General features: G+C 44.6%; 1 protein-coding gene across 1 annotated transcript in view; it reads right to left on the bottom strand.

Annotated features, from left to right (window-relative positions):
- Window positions 1–10,081: 10,081 nt before the first annotated feature.
- LOC146861707 (uncharacterized) overlaps window positions 10,082–22,749 on the bottom strand; it is a 383,712-nt gene continuing 371,044 nt past the window's right edge. Inside the window, exon 8 of the mRNA XM_085646055.1 lies at window positions 10,082–10,809. Within this exon, the coding sequence (XP_085502181.1) occupies window positions 10,148–10,809 (662 nt within the window). The 3' untranslated portion in view covers window positions 10,082–10,147. The remainder of the gene's footprint in view (window positions 10,810–22,749) is intronic.

Raw genomic sequence — 22,749 nt, 5'->3', positions numbered from 1 at the left:
TGCCATTTGGGATATGCCGGCACAGCACTCCATCAATCCACAGTGAAGTGTTTCTTTTTCCCTTATTTCTCTAGCTAAAAGTTCGTAGCCAGTAAATATTAGAGGAGGGTACCTATTTGGGAGCTCAGATAGGGCTCCTTGCGGTGTTCTCAGAGCCAAGCGCCATGTCTAAACTGTCAGTGAGAATCTATCTGCCAGCACATTTTCCAACTTCAACAAGCTCCTTTATGAGCCTCTTACTGGATAGTTGGTTTTAAGATTCTCTCTGTATACTGCCGCCAACACCTCAAGGATTTCAGATGCACAGAAAATACAACTCTACTGCATTGTAGACATGTAACGACAGGAGATACACAACTCTGAACATCTCTGATTTATCACAAACATATTGTTGATATAACCCATCACAAGAATATTGCTGAAGGAATTTGGTCAAGCCTATATTCTAGGCTCAAAAGAGAACATAGCCCTTATCCGTTTTTGTTGCACGTTACGTAGGTTATGAAATAATAATAAAAAAATAGTAATAAAAAGGAAAAAATGGTCTATATGCTTTGTGTTCAGGCACCTTTATATGTTAGGAAAAGACCTATGCTCTACTATAGGTCCTTAGCCATAGTGGCAGGAGCACCTTTGTGATTTAATGCCCAAATATTAAAGTTTGAGATTAATAATTTCTAATAAAAATAGATAAGCACTAGCAACAGAAGCTCCCCGGGGAAGGGAAGGGAAGATAGCGGATCGTTTCCGCCGCCGCTGAAGGACGCGCTCCTGTCCTTCAGGGACCCGGGCTGCCTGCCGCGCTGCTCCTCACCTGCAATGATTGCCGCTCTCCTTGGGGGGAGCTAATCGTTCCTGAAGGCATGCTTTGATGCGGTTGGAGACTTTGAAGGAGCTGCTGGTGGCTGCGACGGCGTTCTTACCTCCCTCTTGATTTGCTTGGGGAAAACTAACCATCGGATGTGCCGGTTAATACGAGTCAGCTGCGGGATTCACGGCCCTCGCGTTGCGAGTTGGCTCTCAACCCGGAAGACGCTTCAGGCAGCTCCGTGTTTCTCATCGGCGGATTACAGCGTTTTACGCGACGTGGCTGCCGATGCTTGGGTGAATGGCAGTGGCTGTAATAGCGGTGTGTCTCCCTCCTCTGAAAGCTGCCCTCTAGGATTGAAAGTGCCTTCCAGGGTGCTGTTTGTTGGGATGGCCCCCGCCCAGATTAATCGACGTGGGCGAGCTGGAGCACAAGCAGAGATTGAGGACCATCTTGCTCCAACGGACTGCCTAGAAGGTCAGATTAATTCTGAGACTGATCCTATTGTTGAGGCGGTTGATATTTTTGTCGAAAATGCTGTGACTTATCGCAGAATCCTGCTGGGCAATATCGCTCCAGTTAGCCCAGTTAGTCCAAAAGAGTCACAGGTTGGGAAGCCTATTCTAAAACTCCTACGTTCAGGGAAAGCCACAGCGCTTTTCTGACCCTGCGGATCTGAATCAGTCCTCCCTCCTGCCCGGATGGCTGAAGTACTCAATACAGCAGTGAATGGATAGCTCAGGAAGGGACCCCCCTGTTGGGGTCAGCACAGAGGCCATAGGCGATCTTTCTCTCTCTAACGCTAAGGCCGGGATCTCTATTTCAGACCCAGGGTGTACCCTCCAATCTGAGATCATAGACGGCGAACACTCTGTCGATCTAACACAGGCAGCTACACTGTGTATTATTAGCAATGGTTTGTCTAACGATACTAGTGGTGTAGCTGGCGGCAGTGAAGAGCAAGCAAATTTAGCTAGCAAACCTACGAGGGATTCATTGCCCTCCACGGAATCTATGCTACCTGGATCTGATAGCATCTGGATTAAGAATAATGATGGGCGGACACTAGAGGGCAATACTCCGGTGAGGGCTAAAAACCAAAAAGATAAAGCACCCAAATAAAATCGGCTAGGTAAAGGTGGAAGGGGTCATGGGGGCACGGGCAACAGGGCCCAAATCAAAGATGTACTTGGCCGTCTGAAGGGGGCCACTAGTATGGCTAAGGTTGGTTCAGGTGCTAGTCCACTGCGTCAATGGGTCTCCTCAAAGGGTGAAGTGAGGAATATGGTCACCAGATTATCTAACTTTGGCTCACAGCGGGGTATGTCAGTTCCCTCCCCGGTGAATAGATCCGACTTGCCTCCCAACCTGTCTTCTCCGGTGACCGGTTCTATCCTCTCGAGCGATGCTTTATCCAATACCTCTACCTCTACCTCTATCACTGTTCTTACTAAAATACTTACCCCTCAGCCCACTCAAGTCCCATTGGAAGATCTTTGCATTGATCACGTCCAAAATCAAACCCAAAACCTCGCTGATGGATTACTTTGTGCCTCTAAGAACATAACTCAAGCTAAATGTAATACTTCAGCTATAGTACTTGATTCTATTGCTTCTCCATCCTTTTCCTCTTCTGACTCCCCGGCCATTCTAGAGGGCCCGTCAGTTCATATTTCTGCCCAGAGCCAGCCGGAAAGAAGACACGATAGGGGGGACGAGCCCTCTCTCTCTGATATTATGCAGGCTCTAAATAGTCAGAGAGCAGAAGCACAAGCTTACTATCAGCAGGCAAGGGCTGACAACATCGAAATCAAAAAGGCACTATCCGAGGTCACCACTCAGGTTCATCATTTAACAGCCGATGTAACTGAACTGCAGCAACGCGTGGCAGACGTCGAGGAAACTAATACTCAAACTGTCAAAATAATCACCTCACAGGAGTCACAGCTGGTCTCTATGCAGTTAAAGATTGATGATCTCGAAAATAGACAACGGCGACATAACCTCAGGATATTTGGAGTACCGGAAGGGCGGGAAGGCTCAGATACTCGTACATTTGTTGTGGATCTATTACAGAAAGCCTTCCCGGATCTGGGTGACTGGGACATGGACACACAGGTTCAAAGAGCGCACCGCCTTCCGCTATTCTTATCACCTAATTCTCAAGCTAAAACAAATTTTTCTAGGCCCATTTTGATATTACTTGGTAATTTCTTACTCCGCCAGGCCATTTTCTTTAAAGCCAGACCAACAGCCCCTGTTCAAGTTGACTCTATGTCAATTTTTGTGGGATCAGACCTTTGTAAATCCTCTATGGATAAGAGATGGCAGCTTCGTCAGCTCATGGATGCATTTAAGTCTGTCCGCTCTCAGGTCTTTTTGCAGGAGCCTGCTCGACTTAAGGTGATCAAGGATGGACGCTCATATTTTTTTTAAACGAACAGCAGGCTAAAAAAGCGCTTGCTAACTGGCAAATTACTCCTAATCTTTGATTTGGGTTATACTTCGGATTGATGGTCTTTTTTTCCTCTTATCTCTTATTCTCTCTGTCTCCTAGAATAAGGGGGTTTGGAAATGCCATTTATTGTTGCTATTGTTAAGTGGGAATTGCATCTGTTTTGAAAATGACGAACTGTTCGGTGAGGGGCAGGTGTGCGGGCTTGGTGGCGGTCCTTGGGGGACTGGTGCTGATGTCCTTCCTTTTTTTGCTGTCCGGTTAGGACAGCCTTAATGGGGGTGATTCCTTTCTTAAGATACTGGGTGGGAGTTTCGGGGATGGGGGTTGGTGGGGGATAAATAGCCACAGAATTGATAAAATAGCACAGGAAATGGTTTGTATTAATAATGAGAAATGTGAGGAGAAGAAATCATTTAGTATTGTAGAACGTTTTGGTAATGTCTAGAGTTAAATTTATGAGTTGGAATGTTCATGGTCTGAATTTGGCTACTATAAGGCGGCTGGTCGCTGAAGAGCTCAGAGGATTCAAGCCTCAAATTGTTGGTTTAGCAGAAACTCATCTGGCCTACAAAGATAGAAAACTCTTCAAACAGCTTGGCTTTGATTTGATCGTCTGTACCTCTCAGACGGTCTCTATCAGGGGTGTTGCCTTATTGAAAGATAAAGCCTCTAAATTTATTATAATACGAACCCTTGCTGATAGCCGGGGTCGGTGGGTAATCGCACAACTTTCTATCTCTGGAAAGATGTTCACGGTATGTATGATTTATGGCCCTAACTTGGATGACCCTGCGGTTTTTTCCTATTTGAATTCGGAACTTTTAGATTGGGCTGGCGATCTTATCGTAATGGGAGACTTTAATTGTATTTTGGATAAAAAAATTGATACCACAAATATGCGTGCAAGAGCCAGAATTGTCCGGGTTAGGGCTGCAATTCGAGATTTACTGCATATTCACCAATTGGATGATGCCTGGAGGGTGCTGTCTCCTACCATTCCTGGGTTTACTTTTTTTTCTCACCCCCATAAACAATACTCTAGGATTGACATGATCTTAACTAAACATAGACTTTTGGCGAACGCACTTATGGCTGTATCTCCAAAAGTAACCTCGGATCACAACCCTATCTTGCTCTCTGTATATTTAAATTCCTTCAGCCAAAGTCAAATTAGGGAATTTTCATTTCCCCGGCATCTTCTAAATAACTCGGCTTTCTTTGATCACATGTATTTAGCCCTACCGGACTATATTACTAATAATAGTCATACTTCTTCTCTTGGGATGGTTTGGGACTGTCTAAAAGCATGTGTCAGAGGGGCTACCGTCCAGTTTATTGCCCAGTAAAATAGATCTAATAATGCACAGCAGGGCAATGAACATCGGCTGTATACTGCTTTAGAGCAGCAACATGCCTTGGCAATTATCTCGAAAGATCTTAGCGAGCCGGTGATTTACGCTCAAATTATTGAAGTCCGGGCCAAACTTTGTAGAAGACTGAAGGATAAGGCTGCGAATAATTTTCAGAAGGCTAGATCGTTGCAGTATGAATACGGAGAGAGGGTGGGAAAGGTATTGGCTTATCAACTTGCCGATCAAAAGGCGAAGTCTTATATTAAGACTATTACTGGGATAGACGGCTTTACTTATACAAACTCTGAGGATATTGCTGAGCAATTTAAGCTCTTTTATGCCAAATTGTATAAGGAGTCTGGTAGCTATAACCATCAAGCGGCCATGGATTATTTAAGAGAGAGTGCTCTACCCGTGCTAGATATATCTCATACTTTGTGCTTAGAGAGTATGGCCGATCTGGATGAGTTAAAAGCAGCAATTAGGTCTCTGCCTAATGGTAAGGCAGCGGGTGAGGATACCATCCCTCTCGAATTTTACAAAAAGTTTGGGGACTTATTGATGCCAGTTCTTCTCAAACTAATCAACGACATACTGCAGGGAGGGGAGGTGCCTCCCTCCTGGAATAGAACCAACACTGTTGTTTTTCTTAAAAAGGGTAAACGTGCTGAGGATTTAGGGTCATATCGACCGATTTCGCTTATTAATACAGACGCGAAAATATTTACTAAGCTCCTCGCTTCACATCTTGCCCCATATATACATCTTCTGGTCTCAGACGCACAGCATGGTTTCGTTCCCGGCAGAGATACGGTAGCTCATATAAATACTGCTTTCTCAGCCTTTGATGTAGCTGGTCATCTGGCTCAGCGGATTGGCATGATAATGCTGGACGCCGAGAAGGCCTTCGACCGTGTTGCATGGGGGTTTCTTTGGAGTACTATGCTTTCTTTAGGTCTCGGTCGGAGGTTCGTCTCGGTGGTCCAGCGACTTTATTCTAATCCGTCTGTCGTTATTAAACTTAACGGCTGTGTATCCAGTTCTATCAGTATTCAGCGGGGTACACGTCAGGGGTGTCCACTCTCCCCATTATTATTTGCTCTTTATATCGAGCCATTCATTAGACACCTTCTTCAGAATAATTCTATATTTCCAGTTTTATTTAATGGTATGACATTGAAAGTCACAGCCTACGCTGATGATATTGCTGTTTTCACTACCACGCCCGAGACGTCTATAGCTCTACTAACAGCTGAGGCACAACATTTTGGCTCTTTCTCGGGCTACAAGCTTAACAAAAACAAAACACAGTCTATTCTCAACTATGCGCCTATATGTGCAGCACCTCATCTAGGTTTAACTACTTCTGCTGTTTATCTCGGTGTTTGTATCAGTCATCGTATTGAGGACTTTATGGCCTTAAATTATACACCACTGCTCAAAAAAACTATTGCTGATATGCGTAGGTGGCATAGACTCCCTTTAACCATCATCGGGAAATGTAATGTAGTGAAAATGAATATTTTGCCTAAATTTCTCTATTTGTTTCGCTCCATTCCTCTGCGAGTTCCTATGTCCTTTTTTAAACGACTTGATTCTGCCATTGGAAGTTTTATTTGGGGCTTTCAAAAATCTAGAAGAGCTTTTAAGTACATAAAATTGACATATGAGCAAGGGGGCTTCTCCCTCCCCGATTTTAAGACCTACTTCTGGTCAGCATTTCTGAATCGTATCCAGAGTTTGCTCTTAGGACCTAATGTGGCTAAAACATGGTTTGCGTACCAGCTTGCATATGGTTTAAATACTGGGTTTCTTCTACACTACATGTCAGATCCGAACTACTATAAGAGAGTCCATTTTAAGATCAATAGACATGTTCATCACATCTGGCAGGATATCGGTAGAAACTTTTCTATACCAGACTTACATGAATGTATTGCTCTGTGGGACAATCCTAGGTTTCCGGATATATTGTCGGATTCAGTATGTAGGACTTGGCAACAGTGTGGAATCACATTGCTAGGGCAATTATATGACGGATCTGGCTTTAGGTCATTTTCTTCATTAAAGGAAGAGTTTGCATTATCCCATAATTCTTTTTTTAAGTACTTACAAGTCAGGGATTATTTCTTACAAGGGAAGAGTTTAGCTGCCCTCCCTTATACTACTGAGCTACTACGAGCTATCTTTAAGACTTCGGGTCGGGGGCAGATCGGGAAAATATATCAGAGCTTTATGTCTGTAAATAGAAATGATGGATTGCAGATGGCGGCTAAACTTACTCATATGTTTTTAATGAACATTAGTGCAGAAGAAATTACGGATTCAATGGCCATAATCAATTCTGCTGTTACTTCAATTAATTTGAAACTACAACAACATCGCACTGTGTTCATGTTATACTATACCCCGCAGGTCATTTCATAATGGAGCACTCCGCATGATTCACTGAAGTCTTATTGTCCTAAATGTAATGATTATGCTGCTGATCTTAGACATATGCTCGTTGCATGTCCTCGACTAGCTTCGTACTGGTAGGATATTACATGTGTGTTGAGTAGGCTGGCCGGTAAGGAGATTCAACTAAATGAGAAGGCTATAGTCCTGGGGATGGTAGCAGACCCAGGCAATCTATCCATCTCCTTAATTTCAATTATTATTAGTGCTGCTCGCTTATCTATTGCTAGGGTTTGGATTGACGTACTGCCTCCTAAGATCTCTGATTTCTGGGTATTGTTGAGGGGTGTGTTTGAAATGGAGCTCGCACTTGCTAAAGCTCGTGGTGTGTGTTCAAGGGTCAAATTCGGAAAGATCTGGTCAAGCCTTCAGTGGAACTAAATCTCTCAAAATAATTTTTTCTTTTCTGTAAATATCATGTTTATGCCTAATCTGCATATATTTTCTCTTTATATCTGTGGGATATGATATTTTCATCTTGATATTTACTTTTTTCTTTCCTTCTTCTCCTTTCTTTCTCCTCTTCTCCTAATCTTTTATATCTTTCATTTGCTAATTTAGTCCTGTGCTATAAATACCTTTTTTGGTTGTGTCGTTATTGGTGATTAAAAGAATAAAAATAATTAAAAAAAAAAATAGATAAGTTCATGCATAGATGTAAAATGAAGTCATCATTGAAAAAGGAATGGCCTCTATTTTGACACAACCACCAACAATCAATTTTTATCAATGTTTTCAATGTATAATACTGCAACCATAACTACTGATGGATGTGTGACAGGGCAAGGGGTGAAGTTAGTACTATGATATTGTCTGAACATTTGTTTTTTTTTATTTTCCTGGCAGCACAGCACATGAGAGTTGATTCTTAGTTCAACTTGTAGCTGACTGCAGAGTGTTCCCTTTTTCTGTCTCAAAATGGGGGGTAGAAGCTGTATTAAGCACGTATGTTAATAATAAAAGAAAGCAGACAGTGTATGCAAGGTCCACAACTACATTTTCCAGCATTCAACGAGTCCCAGATTTAGCTACTTTATGAACAACAGATACTAAAATCTATGCTCCACAAAGGATCTGGAATCTACCAAAGCCGTTGCTTTGATTCTTGCTTGTTTTCTGGTATGTTTTTGACCATTGTTTAATTGTCCCAATCCTCTAAATGTTTGATTCCCTGGTAACCTTTGGAGTATCCTACCCAATTTTTTGGGATTAGCAGTTCTGGATTGCCACCTGCTACTACTCTTTCTAGTATTGGGGTTTGATTTCATTTCTTTATGACTTTTGCTCCGAACTTCCATTTTCTTTAGCTTTTTTTCCTTCAGTGAATGCTTACAGTAATCTGATTGCTGGACGCCCAAGAGCAGTCCTGGGGCTTCATACCTCAAATAAATGTAGTTACTCATCTCTCTAATGTGAAAGGAGAAAGGGAAGACAGATTCCAAAAGAGAAATGGGTCTCTGTGTTCTGTAGGTCTGCCTTCACTTGATTTCCTGTGGGTTTCCTGCCCTAGAAGGAGCATTATTTGTAGGTGCAATCATCACTTTACCTGTAAGGGTTTTCCCTACTGAGGTTATTCATAAACAGATATGTTTAACAAAGTGCCGCCCTCCTGTATCAATTGAATCTCAAAGCGAAAGGGAGGGGTAAGCCTTAGCTTGAGTACCTGGGGCTCGATAAATCCATTCCATTTGAAAAACATTTGGCTCAACTCTACTAGGGAGGAAATGTAAACGGAAGCAATTGTCTTTGCTACAACTCATTAGAATAACTACAGTCTGATATCAGAAAGTACAAATTGCAACATTATCGTAGGTTGGTTTACTAAGGATCATATCTGTGTAATCACCGATTATTTGAAAAAGTAAAACTGCAAGAAATCACAAAATTGTTTAAGGTACTGAAATTCGTTTAACATTAATTGCTTGTTCAAGTCTATACAGATCCTACTCATGACAATTCCGATACAAGAATTTAAAGATGGCTGTGGGACCTCAAAATGCAATTATGACTCTTATAAAGAAAGCCCTGCCATCCAACCAGGCTGTATGATTCTGGAATGTGTAATGCATTACCTTATTGAGTGTAAAAATAAACAATTACATTAATTAGTGTGGTAACCCACAATAAATTGTTCATTAATCAACCAGTTCTTGTTTACACACGAACGTATGGGTGGTGTTTAACATGAATTCAGATTTAGAGTCCACAGATTTTCGTCTAGTCGCTTCCTTGCTCTTCCATGATCAGGTGTTAATCATATAAATATCCCAATGCCTTTCCTTTTCTTGAGGGTGGTAATAATGATCTGTCCCACTTGTAGCTTGTTATCCACTGCTCTTAAGTTAACAAAGGTTCCTGAGGTCCTACAAGTATTAGTTCTTTTTTATGGGTAGTCAAATGCAAGCACTTGGAAGCCAGCCATTCTTTAAACACCCAACGGAGACTATTAAGATCCCTAGTTTCTTCTACTATAGTCAGGTGAAAGAAAAGATCAGCAGAGGCAGAAAACCCTACTTCCATCAAACTGCAGAGAATTTAATATCAAATAATGTCAACATAATTCTTGTGCAGTAGAATAAAACTAAGATTAAGGTAGATAAAGAATGATAAACATTTTTTGTATACATTACAAACGTAAGATATAAAAATAATAGTAAATGCATTTTAGAATAAAACATGTTTGCATTAGTTAAAACAAATTAATTCATTGCTCCTAGGGTTTCTTTTCTCTAAATCGTGGAGTGCCAAGTGAATCATTTTGTGTTATGCAATGCATGAAGGAATGAAACAGAAGCCTATTTGTTTTTCAGTGAGGTTGTATGAATAGCCAGAACTCTGCAGTGCACCTCAAAACTGACTACCGATTCTCAGTTCGATGCAGAAACGGTCACAGATGCAGATGAACATTTTGATGTTACTTACTAGTACAAAGTATCATGGAAATACAAATTTGCACTACTAACAATCACTTTTTTTAATAGAATATTAAGGGTGGAAACACCTATCTGTTTTATCTCCAGGGAGACAATTTATTACACATGATTTATTTTCTCGTGAAATGGCTACCACATTTCAAAATAACATCTCATACTTTAGCTGTTTCGCTGCATGACGTTTTTTGTGTTTACAAAGAGTGTCCTTTCGATTGAAGTTTTTCCCACATACGTTGCACTCATAAGGTCTTTCACCGGTATGCAATAATTGGTGTCTCTGTAAGGCTCTAACATGACTATAGCTTTTTCCACATACAGTACAAGGAGGAGGTTTTGCGCCAGTATGATTTCTTTGATGCTTTTTAAGATTTGCTAATGTTGTAAAGCTTTTTCCACAATGAGGACATGCATGCCTTTCATCTCCTGTATGTGCTTGCTGAAGCCCACCATGGCTGGTCACTGAATGACTTAGCTCACCTTGAGGAGAGGTAGATGGTTTGGATCTTGGCAGTGGATATGACTGGCGTGAAGTAATGTTTTTATTTCTTATTGTACTTGCACATATATTGTATGTTTCTGATCTTGGCTCATGGGATGCTCCTTGATATAAAGTGTAATGTGTGAGTTCTTTACAGTCCTTTTGCCAAAGCAGAGTGTTCTCCTCTTTCAGTTCAGAATCACTTCTCTGATAGTTAATGCGAGCAGTGTTTAATTTTTCTTTTATATTAGCCACTGGTTTGCAAATGCGCATTTCATCATTACACTCAAAGCTATTCTTCTTTCTGCTGATGTCAATGTTTCCTGCAATAATAAAATTATATTGAAGTGAGATTATTGCATGAGAAAACATGCACAATAACAATATTTTGACATCAAGGTGTGTATTCTGCAATGTCATGGAGAGCATATTCTGATGATTCAGTATGAAAAATCAAGGTTGAACTAGGACAAAAGAATTACTCCCGGTTAGGAGGTGAATAAGTGCATGCTTTGGTCCAATCCTGCCACTTCCCTCTCATGCTAAGAAGGTATACTGCCTCAGGAGGATGGGCACTGAGATAACATATTCAGAAAATGCCAAGTTTTCCGAATTATTTCAAATTTAGGATTCAAATATAATCTGCACTTAATTCGCATTAGGTTTTTTAGGTAACAGCCTAATAAGAAATTGTAAAATCACAGAAACTTGGGGGAGGATGGCCTGACTGCAAATTAACTTCTTTTTCATAGCTTAATATTAATATTGATAATACTAAATAATCCGACATCTATACTCTCTTGACGCTCTACATTAGGGAGCTCACATCACATCATGCCAAGCTAACAAGGTATTATCTTTAACCACACTCTCTTCAATAATTAATGGAATTGACAATCCATGCCTGCATTAAAAAAATTGTTAGGAAATCTAAAGCTATGGTTATAAGATGCCAAATGCCCTACCTTGACTTTTTAAGGAAAGCTTGCATGTCTTTATTCTAAAACTTATTTTTTACTACTACTACTTACGAAGCAGGCCACCTTCTCAATCCTATTTATTTTTTAATTTTAATGAAGTCATAGTGTAAAAACGGATACTTTATATTTAAACCAACCATCAAGCAATTCTATTCTCCATTATAAGGACAGAAGAACAAGTTACTTACCTTCGGTAACGCTTTTTCTGGTGGATACAGTATCTGCCTGTGGATTCCTCACCTTGTGAATATCCCCTGCGCCAGCATTCCACGGAACTTTTTTCCCCAGCTCTCTACGCCGACGTGGACGACGTCATAATGCATCGGCTCCGCTCGAGACTCCGTATGACGTCACCGGAGCCATAAGAGAGCCACGTCGGCGTGATGACGTCAGTTCCACCCATTTTTTCCGTGCCTCCGAGGCGCACAGGTGGACCAACGACAGATACAAAGTATACAAAGTATACAATCATATACACAAAGTATACAAGGAAAAGGAAAGCTAAATAAAACAAGCATTTCCTACCAATACACAGAAATTATAACAACATCTCAAGCAAGACAACCTTTAAGTTATACAAAGGTGGACAACGGGGAGGCGGGTGGGTCAGTGAGGAATCCACAGGCAGATACTGTATCCACCAGAAAAAGCGTTACCAAAGGTAAGTAACTTGTTCTTCTGATGGATACATCTGCCAGTGGATTCCTCACCTTGTGAATAGATTCCCACAGCAGTCCCCACTCCCGGAGGAGGGTGTCCACCTTCCTATACCAGAAAGTCTTGCAAGACAGAACGTGCGAAGTGGCCCTCCCTCCTCATCTCAGAATCCAAGCAATAATGCTTTGCCAAAGTATGGAGGGAGGCCCAAGTCACAACCTTACAAATATCTGCCACAGGAACACCCTGGGCCAGCGCAGATGTAGACGATTTAGCTCTGGTTGAATGAGCCCTAATACCCTCAGGAGGAGTCTTACCAGCAAGTGCGTAGCAGATCTTAATGGCAAGTAAAATCCATCTCGATAAGGTGTGCTTGTGCACCGCCTTTCCTTTCGAAGGATCAACATAGCCCACGAAGAGCTGATCGTCCAGACGAAAGTCCTTTGTTCTGTCCAGATAAAAACTCACAGCCCTCTTTGCATCCAGGCGATGGAGTCTTTCCTCCTCTTTGGAGGGATGAGGAGGGTGGATAAAAGACAGGAAGAGTAATAGACTGCCCCAAATGAAACGGAGTAACTACTTTAGGCAGGAAAGCAGCCCTGGTCCTGAGTACCATCCTTTCAGCATGCAATGTTAAAAAAGCTCACTCACCCTCCTTGCCGAGGTTATGGCCACAAGAAAGACCACCTTGAAGGACAACAGCCTCAAAGGACAGCTATGAAGGGGCTCAAACGGAGAACCCATCAGAAAAGTTAAGACCAAATTAAGGTCCCACTGAGGCATTACAAAGGGAGTGGGCGGAAACATATTTGTAAGGCCCTTGATAAACCTCAGTACAACCGGAGATTTAAATAATGACGGTTGATCTGGTAGACATAGAAAAGCCGATAAGGCCAACAGATAACCCTTAACCGTGGCCACAGCACAGCCCTGCTGACCCAAAGAAAGGGCAAACTGGAGCACCTCAGAAAGATGTGCTCCTAAAGGGTCAACAGATCTCTCTCCACACCATTTTACAAACTTGGACCACCTGTAGGAGTAAATGGACTTGGTGGAGTGTCGCCTGGCCGATAAAATAACATCCACCACATCTGGCGGGAGAGAGAAGGAATTCAGGTTGCCCCGTTCAATCTCCAGGCATTAAGGTGTAAGCTCTGGTGGTGGGGGTGTAGAACCTGCCCCTCCGACTGCGAGAGGAGGTCTGCCCTCAGAGGGAGACGGAGCGGAGGGCATGAGGAGAGGTGGAGAATATCTGTGTACCACACCCTTCTTGGCCAATCCGGGGCGATCAATATGACTTGGCGAACCATCCTCAGAACCCGAGGAATCAAGGGTATGGGAGGAAACGCGTAAAGGAGTCGCGAGCCCCAACTCAACTGAAACGCGTCCCCCAACGCCCCCTGCATCGGAAACTGGAGACTGCAGAATGACGGACAGTACGCGTTCTCGCGGGTGGCGAACAGATCCACCCGAGGGGTTCAACACATCCGAAAGACGTAACGAACCACCTCTGGATGGAGCCTCCACTCGTGGTCGGCGGAGAACCGCCGAATGAGACTGTCAACACGTACATTCAGCACCCCGGCCAGATGATTTGCCATCAGCCAAATCCGATGTTCCTGAGCCCAGGACCAGAGACGCAGAGCCTCTCTGCAGAGACAATGCAACCCCACTCCTCCCTGTTTGTTGACATACCACATCGCGGTAGTTTTGTCCGTCAGGACTTGAACAGACTGACCGCGAAGGGAAGGGAGGAAGGCCTTAAGTGCCAAACGTATAGCCCGCAATTCCAAAAGGTTGATGTGAAGCAACATTTCCTCTGGAGACCAAAGACCCTTGATCTCCAGATCCCCCAGATGAGCACCCCACCCTAAGGTGGAGGCATCCGTTATCACTGTGGCCACCGATGGAGGAAGATGAAAGGGCTTTCCTTGAGACAGATTGCCCCCCACGCTCCACCAAGATCGATCCGCTGCAGCTTCTCTGGAGATCCTGATCGACTCCCTGAGATCTCCGTTGTGCTGATACCACTGCCTGCGGAGGCACCACTGGAGCGCCCTCATGTGCCAGCGTGCATGGTTGACCAACAGAATGCAGGAAGCGAACAGACTGAGCAGGCGAAGGACCTTCAGAACTGGAACAACCGCTCCATTGTGGAATAAAGGGACCATCTCCTGAATGTCGAGAATTCTTTGAGGAGGAGGAAATGCTCGACACACAGTAGTGTCCAGTAACGCCCCTATGAACAGGTTGCGTTGAGAGGGCACCAGGTGAGATTTGGGCACATTGATCGAAAAACCCAAGTCGAATAACAGCTGAGATGTTACCTGCAGATGATGTTGCACCATCTCTGGGGACTCTGCCTTCAGAAGCCAGTCGTCCAGGTAGGGGAAAACCGTAATCCCCGACCTCCTGAGATGAGCAGCCACCACTGCCATCACCTTCGTGAAGACTCGAGGTGCGGTAGTAAGACCAAACGGGAGGACCGCAAACTGGTAGTGTTGCGACCCAACCGTAAAATGACTTCAGGATTGGGACATGGAAGTACGCATCCTGCAAGTCGTGCGACACCATCCAGTCTCCTTGCTGCAACGCTTGAAGAACCTGTGCAAGGGGTAAGGGTCAGCATCTTGAACTTCTCCTGTTTCAGATAAAAGTTCAAGACTCTGAGGTCCAGTATCGGACGCAATCTGCCGTCCTTCTTGGGAATCAGGAAATACCGGGAGTAGCATCCCTGACCCCTCTCCTGCTCTGGAACCACCTCTATCGCACCTTTTTGAAACAAAGCTAGCACCACCTTCTGCAGAAGAAGCAGATGGTCTTCCGAGCAGTAACCTTGGCAAGGAGGGTAAGGGGGAGGAAACTCCCGAAAGGGAAGGGCGTACCCAGTCTCCACGAGGTTCAAAACCCAAAGGTCTGTTGTAATGGATTTCCAACCCCGCAGAAAGTGGGACACCCGACCCCCCACAGGTCTTACATGATCCAGGATGGGGGATCTAGGGCTGCTTCCCTGAAGCCTCATTGGGAGCAGAGGAGGAGGAAGAAGTCGAGGGGTTGCGACCAGAACCTCTTCGACCCCTTTGTCTCCCTCTATAGGATCTATAGAGGGGATTCTGCTGTTGCTACTGCTGCTGCTGCCGAGGCTGTCGGTAGTAGCGAAATGAAGACCTTCCGAGCCCCCTAAACTTTTTAACACCAAATCCTTTAGCAGGAGCCTGCAGACCCAAAGATTTAGCTGTGACCCTGCTGTCCTTAAATCTTTGTTGGGCAGAGTCAGCTTTTTCTCCAAATAACTTCTGTCCATCAAACGGCAAATCCACCAACGTGGCCTGAACATCCGAGGAAAAGCCAGATGAACAGAGCCATGCCTGCCTTCTTGTGGCTATAGATCAGGGGTCTCCAACCTCTTCTGTAGTGAGAGCTACTTCTGCTCAAGGAAAGTCTTCCCGAGCTACTAGCACATTTTATACCTGTAAAATAGTGACTACAACTTCACTATGACCACCCAAAGCAAGATTTTCAGTAGTTATCACCCAAGTATACCAAGTGCGGTCACCAGCAGAAATGCTGGGAGAAAGTTCTTCAGGACGGGGGGAGGGGAGGCAACCTAGGGTGAGGTACAGTCAGGATACAGCCCCTGGGGAAGACCCACCTGCAGAGGATATAAGTTACCCTCATTGCACAAGGGTCGAAACGTCAACACTCTCCCCCAGTGGGCCTGTACCAGATATCATCCCAGCCTGCCTTTTCACAGATGAATGTTCTCGGGCCCATCAGAAAATCATTAAATGAATATTTGTAAATCCATAAGGGACTGGCCTATCTGTAAAACTGGTGCCACTATGAACCACCACCAGTTTTACTAAGGATACAAGAATGTTTAATTGGTTGGTTATTGAATTTGCCTTTTGGATTCCCCTCCTTTTTATCTGTCCTACCTCATGAGCACTTTCCTTTTTCACACTTCCCTTGGAGCAACCTCTTCCTCTATTTGAAGCATTGAATATGGTGATCTGTTATAAAAGTAACTAAATAATAAACAGTCACTATTGGAGCGATATTTTGTGCCTTTGTGTCCTTTGAGGATATACTGGTTTGCATTGTAAAGAAAATGGTGGTACATTAATGATACAATGCTAATTCTATATGTACCGGATGCCCTTTGACTAATGAATGTTTTTCATATCTGAATTGTAGCTTTAAAAGAAGTCTAGGACCGTTGTTTCCTATACCAATCTATACCCAGGTCTGTGGACAATTGTGGGTTACCCCATTATATCATAATGGATGGATGGATAGCCCCACAGATGCCTGGATTATGCCAGTAATGCCCACTAATATACTAGGGCCACAGTTGTCCCAAGGCTGGAAAACCAGAAGGATCAGGGATAAGACCACATATCAGTCATGACCATTAATATGCCAGGAATAGGTACATATAGGCCAGTCATGCTCAGAGTAGGTCTATGATGGCTGACAGCATACCACAACTAGACCAAAAATACTGAAATAGTCAAGGATTACCATAATTATGCCATTAGCACTATTATGTCAGGAATGAACACAATTATGCCAGATATAACACTCTTATGATGGGGCTAGCATATATATTTGGCGGTTCTTGCCACCAGGCCTAGTTTGAGGAAGCAATAGTGTTTATTATGGGTACACACATAAATGTTGATGAATCTCTTAATTTTCTCTGGTCTGTATCATACCCTGTTCTCCTCAGGTCTTGAGCTGATCATGCATCTAACTGACACATTTTCACTCTGACTCCTGCAGTCCCTCACTTTGGTGGGTCAGCACTGATTACAGCTCAGGCTACTGCTGCCATACTTTTTTGATGGTGCACTGTTCACACACATGTTGTGACTGATAAAGGAGGGACTGCAACATGGTCAATCTCCTTGTGGCTTAATTATATTGATATTGAATACAGACTGTCATGTAGCAGATCCTATAAGCTGGCACAGTGTGTGTTTGAGTGTTAGAATAAGTTACTGTGATAAGTTTGGCTGGCTGGCTGTCACTCTTAGGGTCTTGAGATGATCAGTGCTGCCTTATTTAATAGGCGCCTACTCTGACATTGATACTGGGCTTGACTTCACCTCAGAGAGCTACTTTGAAGGTACTGGCGAGATACCAGTAGCTCCCGAGCTACTCGTTGGATACCCCTGCTATAGATGAGCCCATTATCCTCGCCACTGAATCTGCTGTATCAAGCCCCGATTGAATCACCTGTCTAGCAGCAGCTTGAGTATCTGCGACCACCTCCATGAAGGACGCCTTATCACCCTCAGGCAGCTTAGGGGCCAAAGACTTCTTCGAATCCATTAAAGCATGCACATAACGACCCAGCAAACACGTGGCATTGGTAGACTTAAGTGCCATACTACCTGAAGAAAAAGTCTTCCTAGCCGCCTGGTCAACCTTTTTAGACTCCCTGTCCGCAGGAGACTGAGGGAACGCTCCCGAAGCATGCTTCGAGCAGGAGGCCTGCACAACCAGACTCTCTGAAGACGGGTGCGTAGAAAGAAAATCTGGATCCCCAGGCGCCACCCTGTATCTTCTCGCCACCTGCCTGGAAACCGCAGGAGAAGAAAGAGGTTTTCGCCATACCTCCAAAACAGGTTCCAAAATAGCCTCATTAAAAGGCAGTAAAGGCTCCGAAGTCGTAGTAGGTGAATGCAACACCTCTGTCAGCAGATTAGATTTATACTCCGCAGAGGGCAACTGCAAATCCAACAACTCTGCAGCCTTCTTTATAACTATATGATAAGGAATCAACTCCTGTGGTGGAGAAGACCTATATGAAGTATGTTCCCACTCAGGAGTCGTATCTAGGCCACTAGCCTCTTGTATCCCTCCAAACTCATCAGAGGACGTTTCCACTTCACCTTCCTCCACCTCCACTCTATATCTTTCCTCATCCAAGGTTCTCTGGGCCTCCCTGCTCGCCCGAATCCGTGGAGCCGGCGTCGTACGCGGCGTCGGTGGAACCAGAGGAGTAGGAGTCGTGGCGCTAAAGACGGAGTCGTCGGCGCCGGACGCGGCGCCGAAGGAGTCGGCAACGGCGTCGAGGAAGGCTCCGAAGCATGACGATCCAGCCGGAGTCGTGATGGATCAGACGGCGCCGGAAACTGCCACGAAGGCGCCATCGGCAGAAAAGGCATAAACGGGGCCTGTGCATATTGCTGTGGTACCCCTAGAGCATATGCCATTGGACCCACGGGACCAGTTGGTGCACCGGATGGGAAGGCAGCCCGATTGAAGACTCCATACATGGCATTTAAAAAATGCGTAGGATCAGTACCTGGAGCCGGAAACTGCGGAAAAGGAACCAATCCTGTATCCATCTGCGGAGTACCTGGCAACGGCGCCGCAGTGTCCTCCACCGGAGCCGAAGGATCCTCGGGCCCTGGAGAAGGCTCCTTCCCATGTTCCTGCTCACCATCAGAAACAGATGACTCCACTGGAACCGGAGACGACGCCGGTGAAGGTGCCCGGGACTGCGCCGGTGACTGCGCTGGAGTCCGCTTCGGCGAAGGAGATCCTTCCGGAGACTTAGGAGAAGGAGAAGGAGACAGATCCTTACTATGACGACGACGTCGAGGCGAAGCCGACCTCGACGCCTTGCTCTTAGAAGACCGGCGCCGAGAGGAATGCTTCCTTTTTTTATGATGTTTCTTCGACTTCGATGACCTCGAAGTCGACGACTCCGGCCTCGACCTCTCCTTCTTTCTACCTCTCTTCTCCTTTCCGACCTTGGCCATAAAAAGCTTTGCCTTCCTCTCCTTCAACGCCTTTTCATTTTTTTGTTAGATACTGAAATCAGGAAGGCCCTGATGAATGCTGTGGTGACCTGAAATTGTAGGCACAAGTCAAGCAGCTGAAACATGTCGACAACCTGGCAGTAAGGAGGGATAAAGGAACTCCTAATACTTTCCTATCACCACTATCCTTCACGTTTTTAATCCTAGTTAGTGGATCTAGGAATAAATTACTTACAAAAGATACCACTGAACTAGTTTTAATCTTCACTGCACTTTTTTCTTAGGCACAAGTCGGTGATCCCAGGATCCATTACTTTTATCATTATTTTTATATACTACTCCTCTCTGTGTGCGCTAAAATCATTGATCCAGCCATGTCTCATTGAGAGAGCTTGTTTGTAACATATTTTGGTTTCTTGGAGGAAAATAATATCTCCGGTTAGTTTGTAACAGTAGCCGCAATTTTACGGCATTTAAGTGGGTGACTGAGACCCTTAGTATTTAAGGAAATAACTTTTAGCGAGGCCATTTGTCAGTGAGAGGAGAGTGGGTGAGTGGACTGGTACTTTGTATGCCTGAGACGGCTGAGAGAGCTGGGATGGTGCATTGGTGGTACTGGTGAGGAGAAAGGCAAATTCTACTTACCAATATGCATCTGTTCTTGGCATGTAGAGCTGCAGAGCCACAAACTTAGCATAGATCGCCATCTGGTGTTGGGCCCGGATGTTTGCACTTGTTTTTGTCTTGGAAAAGTCTTTGGAAGTCACGTGACAGGTGACTCCTCCTTTGGACTATAATGCGCATGGGCATCGGCTCCATCCTCAGATTGTTTTTAGCCAGCAGGGAAATGATGGAGTTTTGTAAGAGACAGAAAGATGCCCGTGTATGCTGTATCTAAATAAGATAGTACTGGAACAGATAAAGGTAGCCGGGGAGGCGGGTGGGCGTGTGTGGATCTGCAGCTCTACATGCCATGAACAGATGCATACTGGTAAGTAGCATTTGCCGTTCGAGGCATATGAGCTGCAGATCACACACTTAGCATAGAGATTGTATAGCAGTACCGATCCTTAGCGGCGACCACCAGTACCTGTTGCAGTCGTTTGAAATAGTGTTTTGAGTACAGCCTGGCCCACACTAGCTTGTTGTTTTGTTTGCACATCCACAGAATAATGTTTTGTGAATGTGTGCGGTGTAGACCATGTAGCTGCTTTGCAGATGTTATCTAAGGGAATGTTCCCTAAAAATGCCATTGAAGCCCCAATCTTTCATGTTGAGTGGGCTTTAGGAGGAACAGATAAAGTAGGTTTTGCTTTGTGATAGCAGATTTGTATGCATTTAACAATCCATCTAGCTATCCCAGACTTCAATATGGGGTTGCCTTTGTGTGGTGGCGAAAATGACACAAAAAGTTGTTTGGTCTTACGAAAAGGTTGTGTTCTTTCAATGTAATAGAGCAATGCTCTTTTGACATCTAGGGTATGAAGAGCTCTTTCCGCGACTGTCTGTGGCTGTAAGAAGAACACTGGCAACTCTACAGACTGATGGAGGTGGAAAGGAGAAATGACTTTAGGGAGGAATTTTGGATTGGTTCTGAGAACAACCTTATTGTGATGGATTTGTAGGAAAGGTTCCTGAATAGTTAACGCTTGCAGTTCACTAACTCTAAGAGAAGTGATGGCTACTAGGAAAGCAACTTTCCATGTTAGAAATTGGAGCTCACATTTATGCAGAGGTTCAAAGGGAGGACCCATTAGTCTTGTGAGAACGATGTTTAAATTCCACACAGGCGAGGGTGGTACTCTAGGTAGAATTATTCTTTTGAGGCCTTCCATAAAGGTTTTGATGGCAGGCACTCTGAAAAGTGATAGGTGTTGTCTAATTTGTAAATAGGCTGCTATGGCAGCGAGGTGTTGCCTAATAGATGTGTAGGAAAATTGCACCTTTGGAGATGTAGTTGGTAACCTCTGATGTGTTGGATAGACACGTCTAGGGGATTGATGTTGTTAGTATGACAGTATATTACAAATCCCTTCCACTTGGCTGCATAGCAGGCTCTAGTGTTGGGGCGTCTAGCTTCCTTAATGACGTTCATGCATTCAGGGGGTAGATTAAGGTAACCGAATTCTAAGACCTCAGGACCCAGATCGCAAGGTTGAGCTGAGCTGGGTCCAGGTGTCTGATCTCTCCACGGTTCTGGGTTAGGAGGCGTGGGGAGAGGTGTAGTCTTTGGTGCGGAACTACAGACAGTTCCAGTAGTGTGGTGTACCACCATTGTCTGGCCCAAGTTGGAGCAACTAGAATGAGAGTCAGTGCATGTTGCTGCAGTTTGCGCACCCCCATTGGAATGAGTGGGAGAGGTGGAAAGGCGTACGCAAATCTGCCTGAACAATTCATCCATATCGCATTGCCTTTGGACAATGGGTGTGGATACCTGGCGGCGAAGCTTGGCATTTGGCGTTTTCGTGGGTGGCGAAGAGGTCTATCTCTGGTTGCCCCCACATTTGAAAGAATGGCTGAAGAACTTGGGGATGAAGTTCCCACTCGTGAATCTGTTGCGTTTGACGGCTTAACAGATCTGCTATGGTGTTTTGGACTCCTGGGACATGTTGAGCTAGGAGAAAAATGTTCTGGGGTATAGCCCATCTTCATATGCTCTGAGCCAGTTGAGAGAGCTGCAGAGAGTGTGTCCCGCCTTCTTTCTGTATGTAGTACATGGCTGTCATGTTGTCTCTGCGGACTAAGACAGCTTTGCCTGATATTTGTGTTTGGAAAGCCTTTAATGCTAGGAAAATGGCTAGTAGCTCCAGGTAGTTGATATGGAGTAACTTCTGTTGAGGAGTCCACGTGCCTTGCATGGTGTGATGTAATAGGTGCGCTCCCCAGCCAGAGAGCGATGCGTCCGCTGTCATGACTATCTGTGGAACTGGCTCTAGGAACGGTCGCCCTTTGGAAAGGCTCTTGGTGTTCCACCATTGCAGAGATCGATGAGTGCGACCGTCTACCAACACCAGATCGGTTAGCTGACCTTGAGCCTGGTTCCATTGGCATGCTAAGCACTCCTGGAGAGGACGCATGCGGAGTCTGCATGAGGTACTATGAGTATGCAAGAGGCCATCATCCTATTAGCTGCATGAACACTCTTGCTGGTATAGAGTTTTGAGGCTGAAATTTGTTTATGAGAGCTTGCATGTTTGCTATCCTGGTGGGGTTGGGATAGGCTAATGGTTTTGAGGTGTCTATTGTAGAACCGAGGTTTTGTTGTATGTGGGACGGTTGTAGATGAGACTTTGGGTAGTTTACTGTGAACCCCAAGTTGTGGAGTAGTTGGATAGTGGTGTGAGTGTGATGAACACACTGATTGTATGAGCTTGCTTTTATGAGCCAGTCGTCCAGATATGGGAAGACGTGAATGTGTTGTCTTCTTAAGTGGGCTGCCACTACCGCTAGGCACTTGGTGAATACCCGTGGTGCTGTTGTGACTCCGAAAGGGAGTACTCTGAATTGATAGTGCTGGCCGTCCACTACAAACCTTAGATATTTCCTGTGAGCGGTGTGAATAGGAATATGGAAATAGGCGTCCTTGAGATCTAGAGAAGCAAGGAAGTCGCCTTGTGAAAGAAGAGGAAGGACCTGTTGGAGTGTAACCATGTGGAAGTGGTGCGATTGTATGTGCAGGTTTAGAGGTCTGAGGTCTAGAATAAGCCTGAGAGATCCGTCCTTCTTTGGTATGAAAAAATACAGGGAGTAAACTCCTGTTTTTTATTGTTGCAGGGGAACTGGTTCTATTGCACCCTTTTGTAGGAGGGAGATCACCTGTTTTAGCAGAGCTAAGTGTTGTGAGGACATT

Source organism: Triturus cristatus, chromosome 3_1, assembly GCF_964204655.1.
Source record: "Triturus cristatus chromosome 3_1, aTriCri1.1, whole genome shotgun sequence".
NCBI classification, from domain to species: Eukaryota; Metazoa; Chordata; class Amphibia; order Caudata; family Salamandridae; genus Triturus; species Triturus cristatus.
Note: the sequence above shows the minus strand (reverse complement) of the source record. Positions and strands in the feature narration are given on the sequence as shown.